This window comes from Egretta garzetta, unplaced genomic scaffold (genome assembly GCF_000687185.1).
Source record: "Egretta garzetta isolate BGI_Z169 unplaced genomic scaffold, ASM68718v1 scaffold287, whole genome shotgun sequence".
Taxonomy (NCBI): Eukaryota; Metazoa; Chordata; class Aves; order Pelecaniformes; family Ardeidae; genus Egretta; species Egretta garzetta.
In genome coordinates, this window is record NW_009260435.1 from 3,695,424 (window position 1) to 3,708,074 (window position 12,651).

The 12,651-nt window shown below is 38.6% G+C and overlaps 1 protein-coding gene across 5 annotated transcripts in view; it reads right to left on the minus strand.

The window, feature by feature from the left end:
• The window catches only part of UBE2Q2 (ubiquitin conjugating enzyme E2 Q2), a 51,995-nt gene that overhangs the window by 21,630 nt on the left and 17,714 nt on the right, over positions 1 to 12,651 (minus strand). For 2 of the 5 annotated variants that reach the window (XM_035899598.1, XM_035899599.1), the window contains exons 3-6: positions 7,338 to 7,442; positions 5,602 to 5,658; positions 5,310 to 5,396; positions 3,359 to 3,499 (exon numbers count right to left, since the gene is read on the minus strand). In XM_035899598.1, coding sequence (XP_035755491.1) covers positions 3,359 to 3,499; positions 5,310 to 5,396; positions 5,602 to 5,658; positions 7,338 to 7,442 — 390 coding nt within the window. The remainder of the gene's footprint in view (positions 1 to 3,358; positions 3,500 to 5,309; positions 5,397 to 5,601; positions 5,659 to 7,337; positions 7,443 to 12,651) is intronic. The other 3 variants (XM_035899601.1, XM_035899600.1, XM_035899602.1) reach the window with 3 other exon arrangements.

Here is a 12,651-nt window from a genome sequence, read left to right on the forward strand (position 1 = left end):
TCCAGCTCTGGAGCCCTCAACACAAGAAGGACATGGAAGTGTTGGAGCGGGTCCAGGGGAGGGCCACAAAAATGATCCGAGGGCTGGAGCACCTCTCCTATGAGGACAGGCTGAGGGAGTTGGGCTTGTTCAGCCTGGAGAAGAGAAGGCTGCGGGGAGACCTGATTGTGGCCTTTCAGTACTTAAAGGGGGCCTATAGGAAAGATGGGGAAAATCTTTTTAGTAGGGACAGCTGTGACAGGACAAGGGGTAATGGTTTTAAACTAAACCAGGGTAGGTTTAGACCGGATCTAAGGAAGAAATTCTTTACAATGAGGGTGGTGAAACACTGGAACAGGTTGCCCAGAGAGGTAGTGGAGGCCTCATCCCTGGAAACATACAAGACCAGGTTGGACGGGGCTCTGAGCAACCTTATCTAGTTAGTGGTGTCCCTGCTCACTAGCCTAGATGACCTCTAGGGGTCCCTTCCAACCCAAAACATTTTATGATTCTATGATTTAAATTTTGCTTTATGTTGGGATACTGAGCAAAATTCTGCTACCTTAGAGTGTGTTTAACATGTTCTATTAGAAGTCTCGCGTTTTGGCACCATAAAGGGGCATTTAAGAGCTACTAGGTTAGCTCTTTCCCAGGTCAGTAGCACAGCTGTAGTTTTCAGTTCTCAAGCACTTAAGAGTAAAACCTTGCAGGTCCTTTGAGAAATTACTTAAGCAGCGCAGCTATTTCTGGTGACCCACAAAAATACCACACTTCCTCAGCAGCAGTTGAATACCCTGTTCCTTGTACTCAGCTGACCTTGTTTATACACCAGCATCAACAAGAGTGTCTTGGCATGAGAAACAGCTATTATGTAAGCTGAATCTGCTGTTGTCAAACAAAAAAAACCAGCAGTGTTCATTTCAGCTCCACTAGATGAGGAAGGAAAAAGCAAAAGGAAAAGCAGTATTTCCCAAATGGGAAAGAAGAGATAGCAAAAGCAAATCTGCAGTTTTAAGAGGCTTTCCACACTAAGGGAAGAGTATTGACACAATAAAAACCTTTTTTCAGTTCTACCGAATTTTTAGATGATGGTAAAGCAGACCATGCCTTTCAAGCTGCAAAGAGGATTTATTTTATTTAACAAACAAGGAGTCTTTACCAGTAGGTCTGAATTATAAAAATACAGAAATACATAGAATCTCAGCAGGCATCATCTTAAAACTCTCAACAAACAGTTATGTTTAAACAAAACCAGTAAGTGATCATTCTGTTTATGGTTACTCAAGTCTTAAAACAGACCTAATATACCACAAAAGCAGTTTATGTTTTAAATACTGCTTTTAAATACTGAAATGCTGGTCAGATTGGGGGGGGGGTTGTTTGGTCTTTCGTGGGGGTTTTTTTGTTTGTTTTTTGTTTTGGTTTTTTTTTGAAGGGGTAATCATTACTGTACACTTTCCTTCAGACAACTTGATAAGCAACTATTGAATTCATACACAAATCAAAGAGCAGTCTCCTCTAGCCAGCTATCTCATGCTGCCTATTTCAGTAGAATGTAAGTCTAAGTTATTTTTGACAGGTTTGCACTCAAGCCATATTAGAACAGCACCAAGACAGAAGCAGAAGACTTGAACAACTCAGACAGAAGCATTTCTATTTTATTTCCTTTGCAAAGCAGAAGGCTACAAACTGAATCTCTTTTCCATGTTAAAATGTCAGTAACTAAAGAGGAAGAGGGTTTTTTTCTAGACTAGATCAAGTTATTTAGGGCCAGTAATTCATGAAAAGAAATAGTCAAGATCCTGATAACTAAAGGGACTTCTCCCTAAATTCTTATGACAACTAAATCTATCAGGAGCGCATCCAATATTAAAAGTGGATTGGTTTGGCTAGCACTGAGCACTTAGAACATATATTGTTCTCACTACAAATCAAAAGAGATTTACAACAGCAATTTGCTTGAATCTAATATAATTATTAAGTGCAATTTAGGCTTTTTAGAAAATATTTACTGGAAAAATCATCAAGTGTAAGAACAAGCACAAAGCTGGTTTCTTGGGCGAAAATCCAGATGTTTCCCACATACCAATCCTAAACCTTATTCCTTCCCTAAATACTTACAGGTCCCTCCCCTGTACCTAACTACTACTCACATCCTCAGCTATTAGCTTAATGAGAAATAGCACATCTTGCATCTGGACATGATCTACACGTCCGCTGACTCGCCAAACTTACGAGCTCACATAGTAGAGGGCACCATTTAAGCACCTTTCTGTACAGGCGACTTATGAAAATTTTAGAACCCTTACCTTTGGTTGAAATTGGTCACAAACAGTAGTATTGAATTTCATGCATTAAACATTTTAAGCTTCTGTGAAACAAAAGCTTTGATTTCTTTGGAAGCCAAGCTAAATAAAATTAAGGTTGTATGACATCACCATTTTCTCCTACGTGCACCTTTGAGAAGTAGAAGCTTCTATGGAACTTGGGACTTGTGAAAAAATATTTCTAAGCCTCTGGAGAACAAACAGGTTTTTTACAACTGCCTGCTGGCAGGATCACTCAGAAAACTGTGATACTAAAGCTGCAGAGCTGCTGAAGGCCCTTTGCAAAAAAAAAAAAAAAAAAAAAAAACACCACACCAGTGATTTCCAAGTGGCATAGATATTCCTGAAAAACAAACCCATGCATAAAATGGATTTAAAGCACAAGTTCCTGTGTTTAATAAGTATGTTAAGTCACCCTTGACTTTTAATGCAGTTTTTTACTTGGCTTGATTTGTTATTTTAATAAGGGCTCAGCAACAAAAGTCGTGCTTACAATCTAGATGCTTTCTGCTGATCCTGCAAGGACCACTGTTGTTCTTAACAAAGGCATCAAGCAAGAGGCAGAGGGACAATCAAATAGATGCCTCTGGAAATTAGACAACCAGTTAAATATCATTAACAAGTGTGAAACCTGGATTTACACTCTAGTGAAAAGCTAAAAGGTATTTCTCCATCCAAAATGCCAAGAATAACCCAACCCAGTTTGACAAAAGAAAGGATGATAGCATTCTCCCAGGCTGAATGAGAGTGCTTTGAAGTGATTTTTGTGCCTCTGTGGCATGTGGCTGGACAACTACCTTACTGTGCCAAAAATTTTGACAAAAGGCGAGTCCATTTACTACATGACCCTGGAATTTTAGCTGGCCTATTCAAACTTCTCCAAAAAGAGCTACTTTGGTCCCATAACTTGAGACATTTGTCCTATATATGCTGGAAGTGAGCTGCAGGTTAATTTATGTCTAGGTGCATAGTAGTAGGTTTTATTTGCTGAAAACCATTTCTATTTTAAAGCCAGAAATATTGCAAAGAAAAAGCACAATTCAGTAACTCACATTTAAGTGATCTTGCCTTTGATTTTTTCTTATTTTTTCTAAGATTGCAAGGTTCTCTTTTTCAATGCCTTCATCCTCAGATTTCTTCCCATCAACTGGTTCCTCCTCCTTCATATCATAGTGATCCAGATCTTCAATGTCCTACAGGGTAGAGGAAAATTCGCTGTAAATAACTGTGCTCTTCTTTCAACAAAACCCTCTTCAAAGGCCATTTAGGGATACAGCCACATACTGCACAGCACTATGGATTAGTCATTGCTGGATTCCATTTCTATTTTGCTGTAACTTCACACTCCCAGCCAACAGCATTCACTGGAAGTGTAGGGCGCCTTCACAATACCGATGAGACCCAAATTCACAACGTGTTTCTGTGACCAGAAACAAACACAATAAAATCTCTGCAAGAAGTTAAGATTGTAGTGAATTAGCCCATTAAAGTAGGTAGAAAACAAAGTTAAGGCATTTTGAACAGGGCTTGAGAATCCAAAAGACCCGAAGTCAGGGTGTCTCCAAGATGTTTCTAAAATCAGACTCTTTTCAATTAGAATCCTAGCTATCTAACACTTCTGGCAAACAATGATTAACAGATCTGGCAGGGCTACAGCAACCCTTTAAGAAAGTTAAATATTAGAAAGCTACATGTACTTTATTCAAGGTGAGTATTTCAGCTGAAGATTAGATGCAGCATTATGATATGGGACAAAATTACATGGTCAAGTATCCTGATCACACAAGCCAACATTCCAGTTCTGAGTTCTAGACTAAGACACTGAAAAATCTTCCACTCTGTATTTTGAGACTGGCTTATCCTGTTGCAAAGGAGCACTCTGAACTTAAGACAACTGCCTTTAAGGTGATTCAAGTGCTATTTGTGGAGTAGAGGGGAAGGATGTAAGTACCTTGAGATGAAAAAGGAAGCACTATAGCAGCCACACCAGCAAGCTATGAGTACACAGCTATCAGATATGCTCCAATATGCAGTGCTCCACCACACCTGTGGCTACTCTTTATGCACCATCTGTTTGCATGGCAGGAAAACCTGGCCATAAATGCAAATTCAAGGATGTCTTACATAGTGAGAAACACACCTATCTGGTGCCTTCGACAATACTGTTTCTTCCAACTGTAACAGATTTTAGACCAAGTATTCTTTAAAAAGCTTATGTTTCTCAAAATAACGATATAGTCCTAGGAACCCTAAGCTGCTTTTCAATTTAGAAATCAGACTAGATTACAAATTGAAGATATTAGTGCCACGCACAATGCCACCTGACAGCTTATAAATAAGGACAGACATGGCAATTTTTTTGTCTAAACTAACGCCAGAGTGCAAAAGGCTACTCACAAGTCTGCAAGCAAACAAAAAGAGCCTTGTGGCAGCTGGATATGAAAGCATACATACTACATTTACAGAACCTCTGGCTTCAACAAATGTGGTCTGGATCAGGCTAAATAGGGTGTAAGAGAGGCTGCTTCAAATTAATTCCAGAACAGGGGTAACATTTAGATCTTTTCTAAAGGAAGACCTTCTATTCAAGGAATGAGTTGTTCATTCCTACTACACACCTTCTTCATTAAAAATCTAAATCTGAAGTAGTCAGAACAGTTCTGTAATAAGGCTATTTATAGTGATTTAAAAAGCAAGCATCTTCGAGCTATTCTAACACGTTGTAAAAGTAATTGAAAGGGTGGTTCTTACACAGTAAAAAGCTCATTAAAAGGAGCACCGTGTTACCAGACAGTGGCATAAACCCCTCAAAGTTTAGCATGCCTATTTCAGATGTCCTTCCATTTCCTTCAATGTATTATAGTTAAAAACTAGCTCACCTGTTTAATCAATCAGCAAACTGATTTACTCTTAGTCAGTCTGCTTCAGTTTGGGAGGCACTTTCAACTGTATCAGAGCCAGTTCATACGCTGCTTGAAATAGGAGTTAAGTATGCAGACTTACTGATTTGGCACACAATGTTATGTATTGTTTGACTAAAGCACAAACAGATGTCCAGTTCTCTGTATCCAAGTACCTCACAGCTGAGATCTAGGTTTAAGAAGAAAATTTCACTAGTTGTGGTGGTTGAAGTGAAAGCTGACATTAAGGTAAACATCCAAATTTTTAATTATCTTTTCTATTGAACTCTAGGGAGATTACATTTTACAGTTTGGCTTAATAATTAGCCCGCCAATGCAGAGCAAAATGCCAAAATTCAACTAGATTAGAATAAAAGTCTCATATATACACATACTTCACCCATATCATCTTCTTCCTCCTCCTCTGAAGTAACTTCTTCTGTTGTTCCATTCTGCAATACAACAATGAGATTTCTGCATAAATTGTGCATACATTCCTTTCAAAAACAGGAAGCCTACTATCAAAGAGAAAGCAGCATATACAAAAGTTAAACTTATCAAGGTCTGCAAAGGACTGAAGTTTAATGTGAAAGACACACAAAGATGTTTTCCTGGAGTATGACAGTGAAGAGGTTTTTGTATGAAGCAAAGACAAACCGACTGTCACAATTAATTTCACATTAAATTCTAAGTGGAAACTTAAGATTCAGGTAAGGATATCCTATTCTGAGACAGTGACAAATGCAATAAACAAGTCAAGCAAGTTATAACTCATGATCTCTTAAGCATGAAAAGAGATCATGGCTCTGACTAGAATCTATATCCACTCTAGACCTCTAAAAAGAAAAAAACCCAACAAACCTTAGACCTCCAGAACCAAATGGATTTTTGTCTCACTACCTAGAACTTCTATGCAACAACTGCTATCATCAATAACTATCATCATCATATTAGATTATTTGATAAAATACCAAGACAATATATTCAGTTCATTTTTCATGGCTTTCCATTTCACAATACCACTTCAAGCTCAGGAAGTTTGAGCTGCAGAAATACTCAGGAGCATTCTGATCTCCTTGTCCTCTGCTTACCTTTCCTTTGGCAAAGAAGGAATGCCACTGCTATAGACAATGCAGGGGACTAGATGGATCTTTGGTGTGATTTACTAAGGCCGCTCTTACTGAACTCGCAAATTAGCTGACATTTCTGGCTAAGAAACCTTCCATGAGTTTGTTTTTGAGTTTCAGAGCATAAGGAAGACTCTTCAAAGAAGAAGGTACCTCCTAATATTACAGGCCCACAGCTTTACAGTTGCACTGCTATGTGGGTGGCTGAGAGAAAAGACCTATAGGATTACAATTTGGCACTTGACCAAAATTAAGCAAGTTATTTGTCATTACTTTAGCACTGTCACCACAGAAAAACCATCTGTTACACTACAGTTTTCAGAAATCATGTAATCTTAACATGCATAAGCAAAATAAGATACCATAATCTTATTAAAAATATAAAAAAGAACAGTTACTGTCAGTTACCAGTTCTGTTTTCAGCACAATACAAAACTTTTTAGTTAACCAGAACATTTCACAGCCCTTCACAACTCTTAATTTGTCAAGAGCCCAAAAAGTAAACAAGGCACCTCAGATACTCCCTACCCAAAGTACCATATGGTCTTGATATCCCATGTCTCTGCAAGGGATTGAAGAGGAAGGAAAACATCAACAGTAGTTCAACCAAGTGCACACTGTAAAACATACACTCCTCAAGAGAAAGCAAACAGCGTTTAATCACATTTACATTTTGGAAAAAAGTAAATTTGGGAAGTGTTAGGAATGCAGAGCAATTGGCCTGAACAGTATTTAGGAGGGAATAATTAAACTGACAGCACTGGTATCACATATACACCTATCAATGGTACAGAAACTTCAAAGGGAATTGTGTAACATTATCACACCATTATTAAATGGATTCTGCATACAAAGTTCAGATTGAGGATACACAAAAGCAACAGCGCTTCATATCTCAGTTCTGGCTTACATAAGGTTTAATCGTTCCCACCATCTTGTTTCTTGGAACTGAAAAAACAACTACCTCATTGCCATGAGGTGGTGTCCACAGCTTTTTAATTTACCTGTCCAGCTGGTAATGGCTGATCTAACATTTCAACATCTGGATGCTGAGGAAGATTATATAATCTGCAGAGGTCACATATTAATCTCTTCAGCTGTTGAAGAAGCTATAAGAAAACAAAACATGGAAACATCTATTGAAACCAAAGCACCGAACAATATATTTTGAATTTTCTTCACCTGTGTGTACTGAACTTCAAGTCAGTGTACAGCGTTTAAATCTGCACGCACTGGAATAAAGTTTAAATACCGCCTCTTTTTCTCTGTAATCATTGTAATAAAACTTCCACAATGGGGAACCAAGGGCATGGAAAGTTGAAGATGGCTCCCGTTCATCTCCTCACATCAAGTGAAGACAGTCATGAGCAAAAGAATAATCTGCTCTGGCAACATCATCCACTCCAGGCATCGGTGTGTCAGCCACAAATCACTAGGGAATAACCACATGGTCACATTCCATGAGACAAGATGTCCATTCCAGTTTCCTAGGTTAAACAACCATGTCTTCAAAAAAAACAAGGAGGAACAGTCTGATCCCTTTCTAGGGTACACCAGTGAGGCACTAGAAGCAAGACAAACACTGTACAAGGCATAGAAACTAGGCAACCTCTGAGCTGGGGCCCAAGTAGTCGGCTTGCCCTATCTTGTATCCAAAATATTCTACATGTCTAAAGCCTTGCTATTGGCCAGTTTAAGTGTTGTTACCTTACCCTACTGCAAGTGAAAATTCAGCCTCTCCAGGGTTAAGAACTCATTTCCAAGCCCAAATCACCAGCAGTGATAAGCAAATGTTGCCCTTCTGCTATCTGAAAGCTTCAGTGCTTTTCCCTTCTCCAGTAGAATTCAATGTTCCTGTTTAATAGGAATGTTATTTTTTTCATTTTCATGAACTGACATACCAGCCCGCATGACAAGAATTATGACATTCTCCCCTAGCATACCACATTTGCTGTTTCTGTATAATTTATGACAGTCATCCTTAACTCAAAATTAAAGAAGATGACACCAAAAGAACTGTGTATCAGCAACACATTTCTTGTGAATATATACATGAAATGTGATAGTTTACATTGCCAGAAGCTTTCCGTAACAATCGCATTTCTCAGTGTTAAAACTCTACACCTGTTTGAAACTTCCTGGGTGTCTGAAACATCAGGAAATCTTTTAGCAGGCAGAAAGCAAGTTAATCAATCAAAAAGTTAGTTGGTAGATAGAACCACAGGTCTTGGAACTATTATTCTCAGTGTGTGCAAGATGCTTAAAAAGCTGCCCCGCTACACATTTTGTTGAGAAAATTTTTCTCTACACAAACAACGCTGACTCATGGAGAACTGGAGCACAAACTATAAAGTTTCAGGAATTTTAGTTTATCATGTAGCTATGTAAAGCTAGGCAAGCCATTAATTTGTTTACATCTGTTGTGAAACACAAAAAAAAAAAATCTAAATGGTGGGGGAAGAATACCACCACCAGCATTTGGCTGGTCCAAAGCTTGGGAAAGCAGCTGAACACAGTATTAGATGTGTCTCTACAGAAAGAGACAGTAAGGGCTGGGAAAATAGTGAAGAACTGCTTCCTGCCCTGCTTCTTCCACTCCCCATCCTCTTCATGAGAAATCCTGTCACCTGAACTGAAATTCAGAAGACATCTTTGCAGACAGAACCCAACACATTGTAAGCTTCTCTCCCTTCCTTCTGTCCACAGCACCACTGGGAGGTACACAAGCACTCTTAAAGCAACAAACTGCTGGCACAACCTGGACCAAGTTACACAGTGGCTGTGCCTCCCTGCCTCCTTCCATTTTCACCTTCTCATTTGCACTGGCACCAAAGACCACACAACCATGCAGCAGCTTGCAAGCTTTAAGGCAGATCAATTCCTGATGTGCTTCAGCAAATAAGCACCAATTTCACCATAAAGGGGAAAGGCAGGAACGTGCAGCTGAGAGCAGGGACCCCCTTCCTTGGCAGCCATCTACACTTCAGAGCTAGCTTAGTGCAGCTGTGAAACTGCAGTTTCATTTTATAGCTGTTGTTTTACCTGACATCAGTTTCTACGATCTGCAAAGCTGGTAGCAGAGCTAGGAGCCCATCCCATCTCTACAACCCTTCTTTCTTATTGCTATGTTTTTCCTCCACAGGAATTAATTTCATACCCTTGATCCATCTGCCATGGCTCACCCATCACCATTATCCCATATGCTCTGCTCACATGTAAGAAAAGTGATAGGATAATTTGGGCTGAAAGGCACGCCTGGAAGTCATCTGACCCAACCCCCTACTCTAAGCAGTGCCTAGCATGATTTGGTATGTGTTAGTGGTACATGAATAGCCTGTATCAAAAGGGATAGCAGATTTCTGCCATGTATTAATAATTCAAATGTATTTCCAAGCTAACTTCACATGCTTGGCTAATGTAAAATGAATGCTTAACACACACGCTTTGCTGCTACTGAAGAAAAGTGGGCTACCAGTATACCAATAGTTTCCCTGGAATACAAACTGCCTAAAGCAGAAACTAAACAGCAACTAGAATGCATAATCCACAGGGTATTAAAGGAGCAATGTAAACGGCTTGCATAAGGTAAATTCTCAAGTGACCAAATACAATGGCAAATTTCTAAATTAATTATATTGATTATAATTAATATAAAAATAACAAAATATTAAAAAGTAATAAATACATATATCTACATATTTTTAAATACTTTTAATACTTCAGGAGTTCCAAGAAGTTGGTAGTTCTTATGGACACCCTAATGCTGTTTAGCATACCTTTAATGATATTAGTATCACTATGAAGCACCTTTTTTTCTGATTACTAAGAAACATGGACTGAAGATTTATAGTGTAAGGATACACATACTTATTCGTCCAGATGTATCTATATACATATATATATATACACACACACACACAACCTATATACAAATAAATAAATCAATCAATAAATCTTAGCTTACCACTGAAGGAAACTGTCAAAGAGGAAACAGAGGGAAGAAATAACTTTCATTTGGAGTGTGACCACTACTTAGCTATCAGGTAGTCTGTGACAGTAACTGGCCTTAGGCATATTCAGCAGCCTTGGGCAGTTTCAGAAAGTAAAACAAAGCTTCTTCCTGCATTTTGTCTCTATGATCCTGAATACATAATTAGTTGCTGCTGCATTGGCAGATTGCAAGAGCCAACATTCTTTCCTGAAATGCCATCATGTGGGACCAAATTTTAATATAGAAGTAGCATATTTAGGGACAGCAGCTTATCCAAGCTGTACACATACTTATGCCAGGAATTCTGTACTTTTGAAGCCTTCCATGCAAGAGTAAGTCCTCAAGGTTTGGAGAGTATGAGAATTAAAGCTGCCCATCTGAATTTAAGTCCTTTCACTTTTAAAATCAAACATCCAAATCACATCTAATTATATTTAATAACCCATGAAGTAAAGTTTGAGCCTTTACACTTGCAACTATAACTTCCATTATATTAAACAACAAAACTTAAGTAGGATTTATCTTTTGATTGCACAACCACTAGAAGGCAGCTGTCAGTTTCAGCTACCTACCAAGTCTAACGCAATGCTGATTTTCAGGATCTGAGGGGGAATTCAGGAGACACCAGCAGTCAGAGAATTCTGTAGCCCCTTCACCTGCTGACTGGAACTTGTTCAATATGAACAGTCAAGCAGCTAAAGCCTCCAAACCTATCGCTACCTATGCCGATCATGTTCTTAACCTTTCAACATTTTTAGTGTTTTGAGGAATTTCCATAGCAAAAAGCACCATGCTGATGCCAAGGTAACACAGTTTCAGACCCACAGATTTTCCACAAAGCATGCATGATTTTAACATAGGTAAACCAGTTTTCCCTTTACCACGTCAAATAGCAAGGCTTGCACGTATCTATCCCTGTTAAACTTCTATGCCTGAAGAGCATGTTCTTTAGTCTCCCAAACAGCTAATACCTGTCAAAAGTTACAAAGCAAGTAGAAAGGGCAAAATAATACCAAAGAACTCTAAATCAATTTACAGGTGCTAGCAGTGCTTTTAGCACATGTTCACTGCACTCCACTGAGCTCCTGGAAGGGTCCACTACAACCTCCATTCAAAATTTGACTCTTCCTATAACTTTATGAGTACAGAGCAACATAGGACAAATGATCCTTTAGCTGCAACGAATTAAATGAAAACTGGTTTGAAGCATTCTGAAAGTCTAAATTGAACTAAATAAGTTTTTAGGACATAGCACAATAAATCAGAAGCCTCTGAATTTCCACAGATGATAGTAGTTCCTCATCCCTTCCTACCCTACTATAAGAAGTCTGTGTAAGTTGCTCCCATGCTCTTGAAGGGAAAGGAGGTTGTTGCAAGGGGAAAAGTTATAGAGGAGAACAAAAAACAAACCCAAAACCCACAAAGCCAAGCCTTTTGAGCAAAACAAAGTCATATTTTGTGGTGTAAGTATTTGCCTCCTCAACCACTCCCATCTGCCTTAATCTTGGCATAATGTGATGTGGGGTGGATTCCTGAGAAACCAATGGGCCATCCACAGGTGTCTATTACATCAACCCATCAGCTTTTACATGGGCAAGTACAATCTTGATATCAGAAGCTGTTTTCTTACAATGTACATAAGCAGTCTGTGTGCATATGCAATTCAGCACAGCAGGTCCTATGCATGTTTGTGATAAAGCTTTCTACCCTATTGCAAGCAAACCTGCAGGTAAACATAGGAAGTATCTTGTTTAATGCCTTTAGTCTGAAGCTACTATCCACACCAGCTCCAAGCTGGACAACCTTCTGAGAAGTATATTTAAGAAAAAAGTTGATTTGGCCACATTTTCTGCTATACTGTCATTTGTCTTTCTAGGCAGAAGTCACAAAGACTAAGAGATCTATAACATTCTTCTAAATGTAGTTTATTCTAAAGTTTAGGTTGCAAGAAGCAAATACATAACTGACATGTCCTGTAATCAGACCCAACATAATACATTAAAACACTAATGTTCCTCTGCAATGCCCCTTTGTTTTTTATTATGCCAAAGCACTTGAAGACTGACTTGTTTGTGAGTTTTCTAATTATTTCTCCTAGAAGTCAGATGAACCAGACACTATCAGATCAAGTCTTCTTTACTGAAACCAGGAATTCTTTGTATTAGTTACCATTACAGACACGTTTTGGGGAATATACATTCTCAAGAACACAAAGCTTTTGCCTCCCTATTTGATCTCTGTGCAAAGAAAACACTAGAAGAGCCATTTTATTCAGTAGTTTTAAGTTCTCATGCATTTTACCATTTAATTATTTTCAGAAAACCTTA